Here is a 17,969-nt window from a genome sequence, read left to right on the forward strand (position 1 = left end):
TAATTTACTCAACTGATCCATCCAAATGCTCTCCAACAATTTTGTTATCCAAGGACACGAAACAAATGACAAATAATCTTAATCCTCCTCTCTCCTCCATATCAAACACACAACAGTTTTCCAAACACTTTTTACAAAAAAAAAGACAAACATATTTCAAGACCTTTATAAAACAGGAACATGTTTATCTAATCCCACTAGTGAAGTCCACAGTTCAATTAGAATTCATTTTTTTTCCAGAGGATTCATTCCATTTTAGCATAGGCCGGGCATGTTCCTGAATCTATTCCTCTCTTAGAATAGAAATGGAAAGTCCAACTAACTATAAATTTTACTGAAGTGTTACAATAAACGTACTTGATTAAATAACAAAAAACATAAATGGGCACACAAGTGATAGATGTAGAGACATATCAACACAACAGCATTACATATGGATTTTTAATACAAATCTAAAATGCAAGATCTTCATTTATATTAAGATAATGACAAGTCCTGCTCCTACTGCATTTTCTCAGCCAAGAAAAAGCAGAAAATATTTCTGTAATTCACTGGATTGAACAAAACATATAAACATCATCTCCCACTAGAAGATTTTTTTTTTGCTGCCAACCTAGAGTTTTTGAGTTCAGCCAAGTTAGGAAATGAATACATGCCAAAGGAGTAAAGTTTGAGAATCAAAGGAAGTTCTCCTAAATTTCTTTGGCATTTTTGAAATTTTCTCTCCATGTAACACATGCTTACAAGACCTAAGCAACCGAAGAAATACACCAACATAACCTTCATTGTCTCTTTCTCAGTCTCACACTATAGCACATTGCTTCCAACATGTTTACTGTTGAGTATTTTAGATGTGTAAGCAAAGTGCTGAATTTCAGATTTTTTTTATAGAGCTTCAAAGATAGCGTTAGGAAGAAAAATTGAAAATAGCTCTTTTCCTTAAAGAATGTAAATCAGACAGTGACAGCAATTTATGTTTGTTTCCCCTGGCAAAGACTTATAACCAGTAATTATATGTACCAACAAGATACTGTTCTGCAGGAAAAAACACAATTATCAAGATAGTCAAAAGTTCATATCCATGCAACGTGTTAAAATATTTTGGTATTGAATAACAAAAAGACTGCAATTGCTATATCATTTATGTCCAGAAGAGGACTCCGCTTGTCATTTAGATTTCTAACTAAAATCTATGATAATATTTATCTATGACATATTATTATTAATTAGTTGTCATTGTCCTTTATGCAATGTATATTCCAACTTAAAAAAGTAGGTTGGCTTATGTTTGTACACCACTTAAAAGAACAGAATCATAAAAGTGCCACATATTAATATTGTATATTCAGGTGAAACATCTGACATATTTTAAAGAAACAACAAGCTAATCAACTGTATGAGCAATTAGTAGATACTATGCCTCCTACAGAGAAACATGGGGAAAACCAAACCAAAACTGTATCTAAGCACTTACAAACTTGGAGAGGAAAAAAAATTATCACAATTATGAATGTCACATGAATACCTATGTGAAGTATTCAAAGGCATATTTTGTTGAGGGAGGATCTAGAAACATACTCCAGAAATCACACAGGAATGTCTAAAGCTGTTGTAACACACACAGCTACCTCAACTATCTCTCATCATAGGACCATTTTTAATTAGACCTTCTGACAGAAATGACCAACTTAAAAATTTAATTTTCTTACTACATGTAAAATTTTTCTTCTTTGTCTTTAAAATCCCTGCCAGCTTAAGAGACGGTGCACAGGTAAGAGAATATGAATTCTTAATTTTGCAATATTTATAACAAAAACAAAGGCTTAAATTAGGCCATCTCTTCGTATTCTGACTTATTGCCAGGACAGAATTGGAGATGTTCCATTGCAACATGTTTCATTACACATTCATCACCATGTGGCCCCCAACATAGCCTTAGCCCCACTTCACATACAACAATTTATGATGCTCTGTTATACCACAACACATATTTTCCCAAACTGATTAAAAAAACTTTAGGAGGAGAAAGGCAAAGTTACATTGCACTGAGAAGCATATTTTGAATTAAGTGCCAGGAGCAGATCTTGAACAGACCAGGTCTCCTGCCTTCTGTCAGTGGCAGGAAAGGGGGCTAAACTCTTAGTTGTACAAATACTACTGCATTCATGTGACTAAGAGGTCCATTCTGCATGAGTCACTAGAAAGAATACAGTGGCAAATTAAAGGGAACTATGGGCCATTACTTCTCCTCTGGGTTAGACTGCAAGCATAAGGAGTGCGTAGGAGACAAAGCATTGTGTGTATCTTTCTAGAAAACACTCTTAAAATATTAACAGTGAAAACCACCCAAAATTCAGAGAGAATGAGAAATGAGAATTTCAGTGGGGGGAAAGGAGGAGGAGGGGAATCAAACCCAGATTTAGTACTGCTGACCTAATTTAATACTCAGTAAATCAATAAAAAAAAACATTAAATTGAAAGACATGCTTTTAAGACCTCACATCCACTTACTTTTACTGCAGCCAAATATGTTGTGGACATCCAAATTACTAGCATCAGGAACACAGTTGTCACATTTCAAGCCAGTTACAAATTGTTTACAAACACACTGTCCAGTAACAAGATGACAAGTCCCGTTAATAGCTCCTGCAGGATGACAATTACAGTGCTGACATCTATAAACAAAAACAAATCAAAAAAGTGACCAAAACACATTAACACCCAGTTAAGCACAGTAGACTTGTTTAAAAGATCTTCGGGTAACATAATTTAAAAAATCATAAACAGTTCGGTAGCCTGGGAAAATCTATTTGCTTGAGAAAAGAGGTAACGTACAGAAAAGGTGCCTGTTATAAAAATAAGTATTAAAATCTCAGTGCCAGCAAAGTATTCTAATTAAGATTGAAAGTGCTTAGAATTAGAGAGCTTTTCTGTATATTGTTCCATACACAACAAAAGACAATATTTGGTAACAACTATATTAAGCACTCAGTCCTATAATGCTTACTCACACACGCTTTCTCACAGAGCTGTGGAGCTCAGTGATAGATGTGCAAATGCCTTCAGAGGTTTCTGCACAAAACATGCAACCTTCCAATTTAGAGGGAACTAGGATTTTGTAGAAAAAGAAACCAATTACTACTTCCTTGTCCACAAAAGCAACTTGAAATGGAAAAAAAATAACACACTGCAAATAAAGGAGAATGTAGATGAGAATTGGGAGGAAAAAAACTCAGATTAAAACAGTGGAAGGATTGTCATAAAATAGTAGAAATATTAATATATGATAATAGAAAGCACATTTTCTTTGCAGCTTGATGGACAAAATTGAATATAACTTTTTAAAAATTCATTAATTGTGTATATTAAAATTATTTTTCTTTAATTAAAAATAACCAAAAAAATTAAAAGTATTGGTATCATACAAATGCCACATTTCAGTTCTATAAATCTCTCTAGTATCAGCAGACTACTTTTAGCATTAATTTATGCTTTGTTTTTTTCATGTGAAAACTTCCATGATCAACTTCTTTTTCACTTGATATATTATTTTCCCACTGGCATTCACTCATAGCATATGTAAATATTCAAAGACTTAGAACACCTCAGAAGTTTAGCAAAGCCATTTTTTCCTTATTGCAAATACTGTTGCACCAGCCATTGCAATATGGATTGCCATTATTACTCATAAAGTCAACAATGGCAAGTAAATCTTTGTGCTTGAGAGCCTAATTTCACTATTTTGAGTTGCTGCAGACTAAAAGGAGTTTTGAAAAAACATTAAGCATGTTGGACATTGTAATAATCTACCCATCGAAGTAGTGGATTCCCCTCCACGAGACACTTCAAAGACTCAGTTTAATAATGTGCTGGGCTATCTCATCTAAACCATGTTTCTAAGTAGAAAGGTTGGACCAGATGATCCTCTAGGTCCTTCCAATCTGGCATTCTATGATTCTGTGAAACGTGGGATTGTACAGGTCATCTAAAACATACTGAGAAATCCACACATCAGTCCCCTTGTCCTGAGCTCTAAAGATTCCATCCTCAGGCATCAGCAATATCAGCCTAGAGACAATCTTAAATTTAAGCCAGGTCCCCAGATGACAAAGCAGCAAAAGACTTTGAAAACATCTAAGAAAGAGCCAGGTCGTGCCCCCTTTCCTCTGCTCCCCCTAAGACTAGACAAGGGTTGTTAATTTACAGCTGGCTGGTCTTTCTCTGGCCAGTTTCATCAGATTCAAAGAAATAGGTGGTGGTGCCTTTACACAAGTTACTTCACCATTTTTCCAGTCATGACCAACGCCTTGGTCAATTTCTTTCCATGTATTTGGGGTAGAGCTTTTTACACGGGTGTGTAGTGAGAGGACAAGTGCAATGGTTTCAAAATTGGAGAGGGGAGATTTAGGTTAGACATTAGGAAGTGCTTTAATTTGGGGGTGGTGAGACACTGGAACAGGTTGCCCAAAGAAGTTGTGGCTGCTCCCTCCCTGGAAATGTTCAAGGTAAGGTTGGATGGGGCCTTGAGCAACCTGGTCTAGTGGGAGGTGTCCCTGCCTATGCAGGGGGGTTGGAACTGGATGATCATTAAGGCCCCCCCATACCCAAAACATTCTATGATTCTATCTGAAGGCAAAAATAAAAGTGAGCTCAGTTACGACTTAGCTATTGCATTTTCAAGGTAAGCAAGAGAGGAGAGGAGGATGGAAAATATTTTCACATTAGGACACTAAAATTCAGGTCAATAATCAGTGAAATAGACATTAAATGTGACAGATTTTTAAACAAGTTTAAGAAAACTCTTCACATACATTTTCTGCCCATCACAGAGCTCTCTGTGTTAGAGTTTCTTTACTCCATAGCAGCTTGTGCTGTGTGATCTCCTGGGTAATCATTCAACACCCTTAAAAAGGCTGATAAAAGCTAAAGCTGCAAAATAAGCTGCAAATTTGTTTTATGGACTAATATCCTTTTGGGAATAAATAAAATACATTCTCTCTTGGAAAGCACTATACTGTAGTTTGCTCTTTTAGAGTCAAGGGCAATTTTTTCAAAATGTATTAAGTCTTTTCATCTGTAGGCAGTGCACCCAAATCCTCCTTCAAACAGAGGTTTTGTTTAGACTGTTTAAATGTCATGACTAAAAAAAAAAAGGTTTAGTTAGAGAAAAAAATGAAGACATAATTATTTGTTCAGTAAGACAATACTATTTCATTATTTCATTACATGATGATATTTAGCTCATATAGTTTGGGGATGATGTGGGTGAACAAAAGTGTCTCAATAGGTAAACATTTAAAGGACAAGCTTCTCTTACTGCTTCAGTGTATTACAGCACCTCTTATGAATAAGAGCCCCCTGAGTATTCCAATTTCCATCATCATTCACATATGAGACAATGAACCTCACATACACATACAGCCACAGTAAGAGTTTTCACTGCTTGGCAGGGTGAAGCTGCTGCTTTCTGCATTTTCTTCTAGGAAAAGTGTAGGCTCCTTACCTCCACCTGTACTCAATTAGGCTCCAGATCCTGCCTTATTCTGTTCCACAGGACTATACATTATCTTTGTGTAATCACATGCATCATTTTCTTAAACTGCAGAAGAGTAGAACTGGCTTTGTTGTTATGCATAGTTCATGCTTTTCAGTCAGGATTAAGGATTCAGTTATGTTTGGTTTTGTTGTTTGGTTTTTTTTTTAATAACTAATTCTTTGAAACCTCTAATCATATAAGGAATATTTTCAGCATTCTTATTAAATGCTACTTCTTCAAGATACTCTCAGTAAAACCTGCGAGAGTTTTATTAAAACAGAATTATATATAATCAAGGAAAACAGACTTAAAACATGGAAAGAGAAATGTCAGCCCAAGATGAATTGCAATATTGATTTTGTGAGGATAAATGGTTTTTGTAATATTAATATAGAGAAACCTTTATTACATTGACTCTCTAGGTGCAGTTAGAGCCTCTCCAGCAATTTGTTTAAAATCTTCATTTTTCATCCTTATGGGAAAACTTCGCTTGCTAAATGGATTTCATAAACAGTAATCTGTCAAGATATATATATATAGATAAACAATTTGTTATGTTAATTGACCAGTTCATTATAGTAAACAATACAGAGGTAAAGCATTTCAAATATGTACCAATATTCAAACCCATCACAGATCTCTTCAGACCACTGCAAACAACCAATGCCCCTCAGTTTTTTAATTGCCCAGAAAATTCACCTGCTTCATAATCTGAAAAGAATTGAAAAATATGGAGTTCCTGTTTTATTCCAAAAACACCAGAAAGTAGATCATTTCACATATGCATTCCTCTGAGACTGGGAGAATTTTAGAGTCTCACAGACTGCATGCCACAATTTCTGCTTCTTTTCTGCTCTTGTGCCAAGGCAGGTATGTCTTTTCCACAACAGATAGCTGGTATCCTTTCCATTCTGTAATCAGAGTCCTTTAAAGACACTGGGACCAAGTAGGGCTTAAATGACTTTGTAGCTTTACAAAGAAAAGGCACATTACCCTTTTTAAGATATTAACAGTTGAAGAAATAAATAGATTAGCAAACAAAGAAGTGGATTATCACTTTCAGTGAATATAAGTTTCTGGCTGAGGAAAACAGGTACATTGCCCAAGTAGACACTAACCAAAAGGACACCAAGAATATGTAACACAAGTTAATCATGTTAATGTACTACCACAGCAGTATTCAACGCTGTCATGAACATTAAGTCGTGGTGAGGCTTTAAAGCCACTCTGATTCAAATTCAAGAACTCTTAGAACTTTTTATCTTTACAAGAACTGGATCTAGATAATTCTAGATATTTCCACATTTTGAATTTCATAAGGCAGCTTAAAATGCAACTGGAGGCCAATAACCAGTTCAGGAGACCTATCCCTTAACACAGACAAACCTCTACATCACCTGAAAAAAGTGAGGGGCAAAAAAGTCTGTTCCAAGTACCTAAAAAATCAGTAATGATAGGGTAAAAATATTTAAAAAGGAAATTTAGTATTACAGAGATTTTATTCCTTACCATTAAAAATGACAGGAAGTGAAAAAATGAAGTCTTTATTCCTACAGATCACTTAAGGACATTAGCAGATGCCTCTGTGACCCACAACAGTGAAAACTAATTTTAAAGATTTCCTAATGCGTGTCAGTTGCATAACAGTTAAAGTGAAAAATCTGCAGATTAATGTCAAGTATGTGCAAGATGACACTTAAAATCACCCCCTAACACCATGTGTACCCCACATTAGCCAGAAGAAAAGGAGCATGGGGAGGAGGATGTTGAACAGATCTTCTGTCTGTGGTTGGTTTTTTTAAAGGAAAAATACACAATTTAAGAAAAATTTTCCACAATCAATCTGCATGAAAATATGATAGCATTAGGATTGTTCAATCTTTCTGGACAGTCTTTAGAAGGAAACTGAAATGGTAGGGATTAAGCAAGAAAGATGGAAAAGAAAGATAGAGCAATAGAATGGAATAACAATGTACTACACCTATAGTTAACATTTTTCCTCTTACATTCCAGGGAATACATCCATATACTTTCAGTGTACAGAGGCCCCGGGCTACATTAGATAAACAATTTACCCTGTGGCACATAACTAGATGCAGAAAAAGAATACACTGCTTCAGAAAAAAGATTTTTTAGAAGAAAGATTCTGTGAGTATTCCAACAGCTGCTGCTAAAAGATATTTGGAAAGACTGGTATGTATAATTTTTTTTTTTTTTTCCATTAGATAACTTCCCGAAGTCTTCACTGGCTGTAAGAAAGGCACATTACTCATATTTTAATAGTCAGCAATTAACACCTCAGAAATCACATCTTACTGAAGATGCAGAAGAAATACAGAAAAAGTTACCAAATCGTTGTAACATTAGATAGCATACATACTTTATACAGTTTTCATGTTTCTACTTAAGTCTGTGGCAGAAGTTCTACTTTCAGAGCACAGAGTACAATGCACACACGTAAATCAGAGTGCACATAAGCATTCAAAAGATTAATTAAAATAGAGCAAATCTTTTCATTGTCACTAAACCTTTAAATGAATTACTATGAGGGAAATGTAAAAAGGAGGTTAGGAGTGACCTGTGAAAAAAGAAACACTCACCTCCCTGTGACAGAGTCAAATCCATAATAAAGTTCTCTGCAATGTTCACACGTCTGTCCTGTTACAGAGGCATCTTGGCAAATACATTGGCCAGTTAGTTTGTCACAGCTCTGATGCACTGAACCAGCAATGTGGCACAGGCATGGAAGACAGCCAGTGACACTGGATGGAGAGAAATAAAATCCTGGAAAAGAAAGAGATTTTGACAATAGACAATATGCAAAAAGTGAATGTAGCAAGATATAGTGGGGGAAAAAAACCTGAACAAATATTTAGGTGAACATACACATCAAATCAAACAAAGCATTATAGTCCTCCTGCAGAATGAAATTTCTAAATCTTCTCATTGGCAATTTGTAAAGCTATTATTCATCCTCCAGTTGCAAACTCCATTTTTTAAATTCTCTCCAGACTTGATTTTAGACAGAGCAAACACTAATTAGGGGGAGTACACTAATGTGCCCATGGGGAAAGCAAAGACCAAAGGACATGAGAGGTACTAATGAATGCACCGCAAGAAGAAGAAACATAAAAAATAATAGACAAGACATTTATCAATTCTAATCTGGAATGTCATATCCAAAAGTGTCCAGTTGCAAAATGTAAAAAATACACATACTTTCTTAATAAGATCTCTCAATCCTCCTCAACCAGTGGTTGACTTAACCATTGAAACATGAGGATGTTTCTTACAAAACACCATGTTTGATGAGCTTTCCCAGCTCTATGTAAAATCTATATTTACTTTCTTCTCAACATACAGGTTACATCCTGCACAAATATGTTTACAGAATGTATTAAAAAAAAAAAACTTTTTTAAACGCTTTCATTATGAATCCCATTCTTCTGTTCCTGTTTTAATTCCCATTAAGAACTCAAGGATTTGTTTTACCTACACCACAATATCTTCTGTAACTTTTACTGCACAATTTTTCATTCTATTGCTCTCATAAACAATCTTTACCCATGCAAGTCTCTAACACATTACTGATAAACAGTTAGATAGAGTTTATACATCTCAAATCTGGTCACTAAAGAACTTCCCCATTATTCATATCTTCACCTGAAATTTCGAATGTGCTTTTAAGCATACTTTCTATATGTCTGATCAGAAGATAATTAATTTAACAGAATAGCAGTTATGTAACAAATATAGTTACATAATTTTTAAGAAAAATTTCTATTTTTAACTGAGTATTAATGGACATTTTACTGACTTTTCACATCAATTGCTCTACTTTTTTTTTTTTTTTTCAGAGTAGTACAGTTGATTAAAAATGTAGCAATGTGGATAAGTTCTGCAAATGATGATGGTAACACAAATACTAACTGGCACTTGTCAGCTGCAAGTACGTGTTACCTGTCCCTGAACATCAATCCAAAGACAGGGCCATTGATCGGGAGTTTGTCTCTGCAGCTGGTTACAATTAATTATTATCTCACAACTTCAATAGAAGAATTTCAATTTTGACTCAGATATGCAGGATTTGCATAGAGTTCCCAAATACCTTCCGTCTCCCTCTCCAGTTCAATCAGTTTCTTCTTAATCATGTCTTCAGTTATCAAATCCTTTTTGCTATCCAACAACTTTCTGATGTCCTGCTTTATAATAAAAAGCCCAAAATGGAACTGTAACTTGTCATATAACCCAAGGCCTTATTATTTATTTTGTCTTACAAGAGATAGCTTTATATATACACCCCTGGGGTGGTATTCTCTGTCTTCCTGGCAGTGTTGCACTGTGAGCTCATACCCAAATAGCAAAGGAACTAAACAAATTGAAAACATTAGAATTTTACTGCTCAAATCTTTGTTCAAGTTTAGCCTCTGGTCCTCAGTGAGATAAATCTCAAGTGGACAGTGAAGTGATATCAGTCTCCAGTTAACATACATTCACATCATAAAAAACGACACTGTTGGCACTTTATTCCAGGGAGGCTCCGAACTGAGCCACCACAGAGCCTGAATAGCTTGAAGTTATTAGTGAGGCAGCATGTATTATCTCATACTGCAGCTGTCTGCACAGTACAGTGCCCATCTTGTGCACAAATAGAGACCATTTCCCAGCAATGTCACTCTTGAGCACAATGAACGACTCCACTCAGAGAACGTAACAGGAAGATAGGAAACAAGTTGAAGCCTGGACTCCTGCAGAAGGTCAAAGCACTTCTTCAGGACCTGGTTTATTGTTACAGTAAATGATAAGCACTCAGGCTAAACCAGATCCCTCTTCATCTGGAATTTTGCATTAAACTAGTGTCTAAGAAAATACTACAGCAGGTAAATAAGAGCATTTGTAAAAAAGCAATTGTAAAAAAGCTCAGCTAAAGCTGAACAGGAGTGATCACTATGCTACATATTGCTTTTGTCAAAGCTGTGAAATTCATAATTCTAAAGAAGAATTAACTTTAAACATCCTGGATCTCCTAATGTTATGCAGCCTAAACTGCTGCAGGGCAGTGAAGTATTTGGTATGATACTTTTTAATAATAATCTTTTAAAAATGCTGTAAATGTTTAACTAAGTCTCTGGATTTTTTCAAAAGTAGCAAGTAAAAGTAACAAATTTTTAAAGAATAAGTGAGAGATAGGAAAATGTGAGAAACTCCTTCCCCTAACTAATTCATAAGTAAATTAACATGATTAAATGTAGATTAAAAAATACGAGATACCGGATTACAAATTCGTACTTCATGTCATAACCATTACTATTATTTACTTCCATCACCTAGAATTTGGCAGGAAAGAGTATGAAACAACTTATTGCAAGCTTAATTTACAGCAAGGTTAGAAGGGCTCATAAAAGTTGCTTTATGAAGGATCCACTCTAGTATAATAGAGCCAATTTCCAATTTTAAGACAGCTACTGCAAATCTCTACAAGATCTGTGTATATAACTAGCATTATGCTCATTTTTTTTTTCAGTTCAACCTTAACTGATCACATTTGTCAATCAAACATAGCATTCAAAAGGAAGAATGAAAGTCATAGCAAAGTATTTAGCTTCCTTTTTCAATCAGACTCCCACTATTTCTTCCATTACATAGCTCATGGAAAAGTAACGCCCAGTTCCTTAATACTTTTACATGGCAGTAATGCTTAGATCTTAACCACACAGCCCGTGCTTCAAAATGCACAGTTAAAAACACTGACCACATTGTAACAATATACTTCACATTTTTTGGCTGAGAAGTTGCATATACACTGGAATTCAGTACTGGTGCCTGATCACACATCCTACATGCTGCTGTACATCCTCCTTGTACTACACACCTATGCTGAAAAACTGTGGTCACGGAGTAGAAAGCTTAGAAATTTGTTGGTTTTTTGCTTTGTTTGGTGCTCTCACAGGATCCAAGATCTGTGCTGAATAGGATTTGTATGGCATGAATGCCAGTCAGTAAGGCCAGAATGAGCAGAGACAAATTTTGAGGGCTGGAAATACCCATTTTCAACCACTACAACCTGGGACCTCTCTAAAGTAAGTTTATATGTAAGGTAAAACTGCTCTTTCATTTGGTTTTATTTTGGGATCCAGTGTTCCTTTCTTTGCATACATCATCAGTGTGAAAAAAAAAATTAAATGGTACAGAAATCTACTGAAAATGTTTCTTGCAAGAGAACAAACAGGAAGGCAGCAGGTCATGGATACACATAATAAATGAAACATCTCCGAATGCTCCAAAAAGAGGTGGGGTGGGAGTGTTTAATTTTTTTATTTTTTTATTTTTTTTTAAATCTCCTGGTAAAATATTTTCCCAAAGTTACATGCAGTTTGAATTCTTCTGCACTGGCAGAATTAATTCTTGTAATAAGATTTTGGTAACTTTAAGAAACCTCTGGAATTGTATCAAAATATACCACTGGCTATAACAGGCTTTCATTACTTATAACAATGAAAGACATGTAACCTGTATGCCAGTAAGGAAACTTGGACTAGAGAGTTGACATGGCCCTACAGCCTAAGAATTCCTCAATATGTTTGTAGGGCTGTCAGTTTTAACTAATTGTGTGCTTTTAATTAGGCTCTGTTGGCTACATATTTACTTGGAGCACGTTTTCTTATCTTTGTCCCAAGACAAAGCCATAGGACATATTTAGAATATGTCACAATTAAACTCTTCCATAGTTCTACAACTTAACATCAGTATTACTTGGAATACTGACCCCTGTTTTACAGAAAGTCATCTTTGGAACACACTAACAAAGAATATTGATATAAAACATACATTAAATGTCTAAATGAGCTTGTATTGGGATCAACACTGGTATGCCAGTGAAAACGGCACAGTACACTGTGCTACCCTAAGAGCAGTACAATGCTTTTACAATGACAAGAATTTTCACAGTCATATACATGCTTATACTCATTACTTAAAAATTTTAAAATAATTCTTACAGCAAGGGGTTTGGGTTTTTTGGGTTTGTTTTTTTTTTCTTTTAAACTATTGTGGAAGTATTCCTTTGAGTGCCTTGCAAGCTTTCCTATAACCCAGTCTGTTCATAATATCAATTAAACCTTTTTAAACCATTTAGTTCTGGCCTTTCTTTTTCAAGGACAAGGGCAGTCACTGACTCGGGAAGCCTTGACATCACTCCTCTGCCAATCTCTGATTAAGTGGTTGCTGTAGAGGGTTAGCAGGTCAAATAGCACTGGAGGAGGAACTAAGAAAAACAGAATGCTGCCTTATTTATTAGTATATGCACCTAAAATAATTTAAACTAAAGTATTTTTAAAAATACTTAATGGAGGTTAAGCAGCTTTTTTAACCTCTGTGCAAATTATTGAATGGCATATTAAAACCAATGGAGCTATAATGTACCTTTTAATGTGACCTGCTGCTTTAATAAATTGCATATGTATTTAACTTGAACTAAATATACCTGTTTAATATTATTACTAAGGGTAGGCTAATATTACCAATAGTTTCACTTTATCCACCTACTTTTTAAAAGAAAAACATTAAATGTAACTACAGAGCTTCCCACATACAATGAACATTTAAACTCTGTTTACAGTAATATGGAACAATATCTGGATGCATAACAATATCTGATACACAGCAACTGCAGTATCTCCTACTGTAAGCATCCCTTGTGAAAGCCAGCACACCCTCAACACAGCAAGGCACGTAAATGCTTTCTAAGTGGTATGTTTGCCAGCCTCTTCAAAATTTAAGCAACCATCTTTGCACCTCCAGCTATGCTTGGATTTATGCATGCGGTGCCCTTCCTGAATAGCTTTCAACCCTGCCCTCCAAATACACATTTTTCATTAAGAGGATAGCTGCTGCTCATCAAACTATGCTAGTTTGCTAACTGTATCCTAGGCTGCATCAGACCCAATATGGCCAGCAGGTTGAGGGAAGTGATTTTTCCTCTCTACTCTCATGATGCCCCACCTGGAATATTACGTCCAGCTCTGGAGCTCCCAACAAAGGACATGGAATTGTTGGACTAAGTCCAGAGGAGTGTCACGAAGACAGTCAGTGGGCTGGAGTACCTCTCCTACAAAGACAGGCTGAGAGAGCAGGGGTTGTTCAGCGTGGAGAAAAGATGGCTCCCAGGAGACCTTATAGAGGCCTTCCAGTACCTGAAGGGGGCCTACAAGAAAGCTGAGGAGAGACTTTTTATAAGGGTATGTAGCCATAGGATGAAGGGTAGGTTAACTGTTAGGAAAAAATTTTTTTACTTTGAGGGTGATGAGACACTGGCACAGGCTGCCCAGGGAAGATGTGGATGCCCCCTCCCTGGAAGTGTTCAAAGCCAGGTTGGATGGGGCTCGCTCTAGGGGGAAGTGTTCCTGTCCATGCAGAAGGTTTGGACCTAGAAGTTCCTTTCCAATCCAAACCATTCTGTGATATGACTCTATGATTTGATGGAGATCAGGATGGTAATACTTCCTTCTCACTCATACAACTACGATGAAATGAAAAAAGAATTAGTAAGTCAGAGACATATCAAACACAAAGCTGTCTAAATACAAATTAAAAAACAGCAACTATGATGTTATCCAACAAAGTGAAACTGAAAACATCAAATATATTGTCTTTGAGTTTCCTTACCTGCTTTACACTCATTACACCTTCTCCCTTGACGGTGAGGCAAACAGAAACACTGTCCAGAAAGATGGTCACAAACTGATCCTGCCAACGTGCCCAGAGCATCACAGTCACAACTCTGGCAGCCAAGGAGGTTGCTCATGCTGAGGTTGTACATATGAAGCATGCACTGACTGCACCGAAGGCCAGTTACACCAGCTTTGCAAGGACACTGGCCTGTTGACTTATCACAAACCAGAGAGCCATTTATTGTTCCTGCCTTATCACAGTTACATGGCAGACAAACAAAAGAATGATCTTCCTGGACTTTGTGGTAGCCATCTAGGCATTCATCACATTGTCTTCCTCCAGTATTTGGTTTACACACACATTGCCCTGTTTTTGCATCACACACAGTGCCAGAAATTGACCCTGCAATGTTACATTCACAAGCCTTACAACCAGTGACATCCAGCCCATAGAAGTTGTCCATGCAGGTGTCACAGTGAAGTCCTTTCACTCGCTCTTTACAGTTGCACTGCCCAGAAAGAGGGTTGCAGAATTGGTTCACTGAGCCATGGATGTTGCACCAACAAGGTTCACACCCATCTTCATTAGAATATCTGAGAGCCTTAAATCCAAAATTGCAGCTATCACAATGAAGACCTGGAAAGAGAAAAGGTATTAATAAAAATAAATACATAAAAATTAAAAAATAAAAAGGAAGGAAGAAGAAAAAAAAGAGAAAGTACTCCCATTCTTCACTAACATAATTAACAGGAACAACACATCTGCACAAATCAATTGAATCACAGTGGCATCCCAAAAATCTCTTTACTTTACCAAATGCTTTCAGAAGCCACGCATTTCTTCTGGATTATCAATACAGTTAAAGATACTTCTGCAAGAGATTCTTTAACATTTCTAAGAAAAACCAGAATTGATCTCTTTGTCCCCCAGAAGCATAATCAGTGCTTATGTGAACTCTTAACCCTTTATTGTAGAAGTGCAATATACAGGGAATTACATTGGGGTCCCAACCTGTTCTGATAAGAGATTTATTTATTATATTGAAAACATTAAATATCTTCTAGGACAACACAAATTAGACTAATTACAATTAATTATTTACTTAACACTGTACTTCAGTTTTAACATTGATTACATTTATATTACTGTTTATTGTAAGCCCTTACTGAAAACAGAACATTTTACATAATCCAAAATGAAACAGTTTTATATAAATGTATGATTTAGATCGCTCCTACAGTACATTAAAATCTAAATTGTTTTCCTCATACTTCATCCTGTAATTTTATTAGCTTTGTTTTCAAAGTCATTGCTTGCTTTATCCCTGCCCCAAGGGATGGCATTTGTATTTTAGTTTATAAAACGTGCATTACAAGAAAGCAAACTAGATTATTATCTGAAAAATGCAAATTCACAGTTATGTATTTTCCCTTGCAATGGAAAAATCCTTCACTATGAAGCCATCATTTAATTGCTGCATGGAGAAAAATAAAAATACAATGTTTTAGCAAAATACAGTTATTTTAAAAAAACACAAAAACATACAAAAATACATCTAGCAACTTACATGTAGAAAAATAAAACTAAATATGGTAGGAAATGCAGTATACATATGGATAAGAACTCAAAAACTCCAAATAAGGCAAGTTCCTTTAGCAGTGATGAATGACTCACCCAAGGCATATCATTTAATTTCAATAAGGAAAATAAAAAAGGACCACTATTGCTGCAAATTTTAAAAATAACTGTATTGTTAACAAGAATTATGACTCATTTTGAACTATTAAAATTGGTCTACATGGATTCATATCATATCAGTTTTTAAAATATGCGCAGTGCTTATTTGAATATGCCATACATATTCCTGACAGGTAATCTATTCCTAACGATACTGAGGAAGGCCTACAGGGCATCACATTCAGTGTTAACAAGTACAGGGGAGTTAGCACACTTGGTATTTAATTCACATTCTTCTACCTTTTTATTCTAGATGAATGACCTACTTTAATAAAATTATTGGTGCTAATGTATTTTACTGGTGATAGAATCATTAGTAAGATTTAACAGTTGTGTTAACTCCAACAGTTCATGTTTCATAACACCGCAGTCCACGGTTGCAATTTTCTGTTATCATGTTTATTTAAATAGATAAAATGGCAATAGACAGGTTGCTCTAAAAATCAGTTTAGAAATCCAAAGAGGAAACCTTCTTGCTAAAGTTTCCTGCACACGTTCCCATATACAGAAGCTTATGTACAGCTGGTGTGGAAAACAGAAGAGAGAATCCAGTTTGGAAAGAATTAGGTCTGTATCCAGCAAGCAAAAACTTGCATAGCTACAGCCTCACACCAGAGCTAGATAAATTTGCAGAAAGCATATTATTTCAATGGAAACAAAAATTTTTGTTCTCAAAGTGAGAAAATATTTAAGATAGTACGCAGACAATCAAATATGTGAGAACACAACTGTGACTTTCTTGGATACCACACTCCCTCCTACTGAGGTTTTCACAGAAGTAAACGTGAAATGTAGGCAAATAATACATAATTAAGAATGCACTGAAGTGCTTTTTTGAATGTAGAAAGTACATTTAAAACGCACAGTGGTTATTTTTTACTCTTAGCACCCTTTTTGCTGTATGGAAACATAGGTACTTGACATTCAACAGGAAAGAAACTGTTCAGACTCTGTCTGTCTGGTTATTTTCATTATTTGTTATTATTTTGTGATTTCTTTTTGGAATTAGAAGTAAAGACATAATATGACCAATAACTCAACATTCACAAGTCAGTGAGCTTTAAATGAACACATACTTGAACGCTATTAATACGACCTGCAACCACGATTAGCTAAATTAAAAATAGATCACTAATTGTATTAATAACAAAGCACAAAAGGATCTCTCGCTTTTGTTGTGTGTTTTGGGTTTTTTTTTTTTAAACACGTGTATTTTCTACGACATGTACAGTTACCATGCAAGGCTCACTTTATCAGGAAATTCTCCTTGCATAATATTCCCATACATCAACATTTCAAAGTGTATTATATATATTGTGTATTTTGGGCACTTGATAAATTTTGTCCTTATGTGGCTGTGGCTCCCCTCAAATATGCTAGAAGTAATAAATTGCTATAATCAAATCTAATTTCTGAAAAATACCTGTGGGAGTAGCAAACAAAAAAGCACATCCTGTAAAAAAAATGATAAATAACACAGAAGGTAGTCGTTTATTATAATCAGCTTGGCATTGAATTATAAAATTAAAATTATGTGGCCCTTGATAACTAACCCTACCTATGTACATGATCTGTGGAATTATGTTGACTTATTTTGCATTTCATAGGAACAGTTCAAAGAAATATAATAGGAAAAAAAATGATAGATTTATCACAAAGGACCCTGTAGCACAGAATATTTTGAGAAAAAAATCCATTTATTTTGGTCTATTAAGAAAACTAGGATGGAAACGATTTGCTTAGAACTCATTAAGTATAAAACATTTTGAAAAAGTGTTAATTTCCTAAAAGAAACATCTATGCGGTAAGCAAATTACATTATTTCTGTGACTTATTAGCATGGAGCTATGTAAGCTAATGTAGCTATGCCGTAAAGAAACTTCTAAAGGGTTGATTAAACTAAGCTTCAAGCTGTAGCTTGATAGAATTATTGAATTAATAATTTTTCAACACTTAATTTCATTCATTTTTATAATCTGCCTTCAGCAAAGAAGTTTGCTGTACTTTTCATTTAAAAACCAAGTGT

The 17,969-nt window shown here is 35.3% G+C and overlaps 1 protein-coding gene across 1 annotated transcript in view; it reads right to left on the reverse strand.

The window, feature by feature from the left end:
- USH2A (usherin) overlaps positions 1 to 17,969 on the reverse strand; it is a 385,338-nt gene that overhangs the window by 306,184 nt on the left and 61,185 nt on the right. Inside the window, exons 12-14 of the mRNA XM_071739639.1 lie at positions 14,201 to 14,842; positions 8,137 to 8,320; positions 2,512 to 2,675 (exon numbers count right to left, since the gene is read on the reverse strand). Coding sequence (XP_071595740.1) covers positions 2,512 to 2,675; positions 8,137 to 8,320; positions 14,201 to 14,842 — 990 coding nt within the window. The remainder of the gene's footprint in view (positions 1 to 2,511; positions 2,676 to 8,136; positions 8,321 to 14,200; positions 14,843 to 17,969) is intronic.

Source organism: Heliangelus exortis, chromosome 3 (genome assembly GCF_036169615.1).
Source record: "Heliangelus exortis chromosome 3, bHelExo1.hap1, whole genome shotgun sequence".
NCBI classification, from domain to species: Eukaryota; Metazoa; Chordata; class Aves; order Apodiformes; family Trochilidae; genus Heliangelus; species Heliangelus exortis.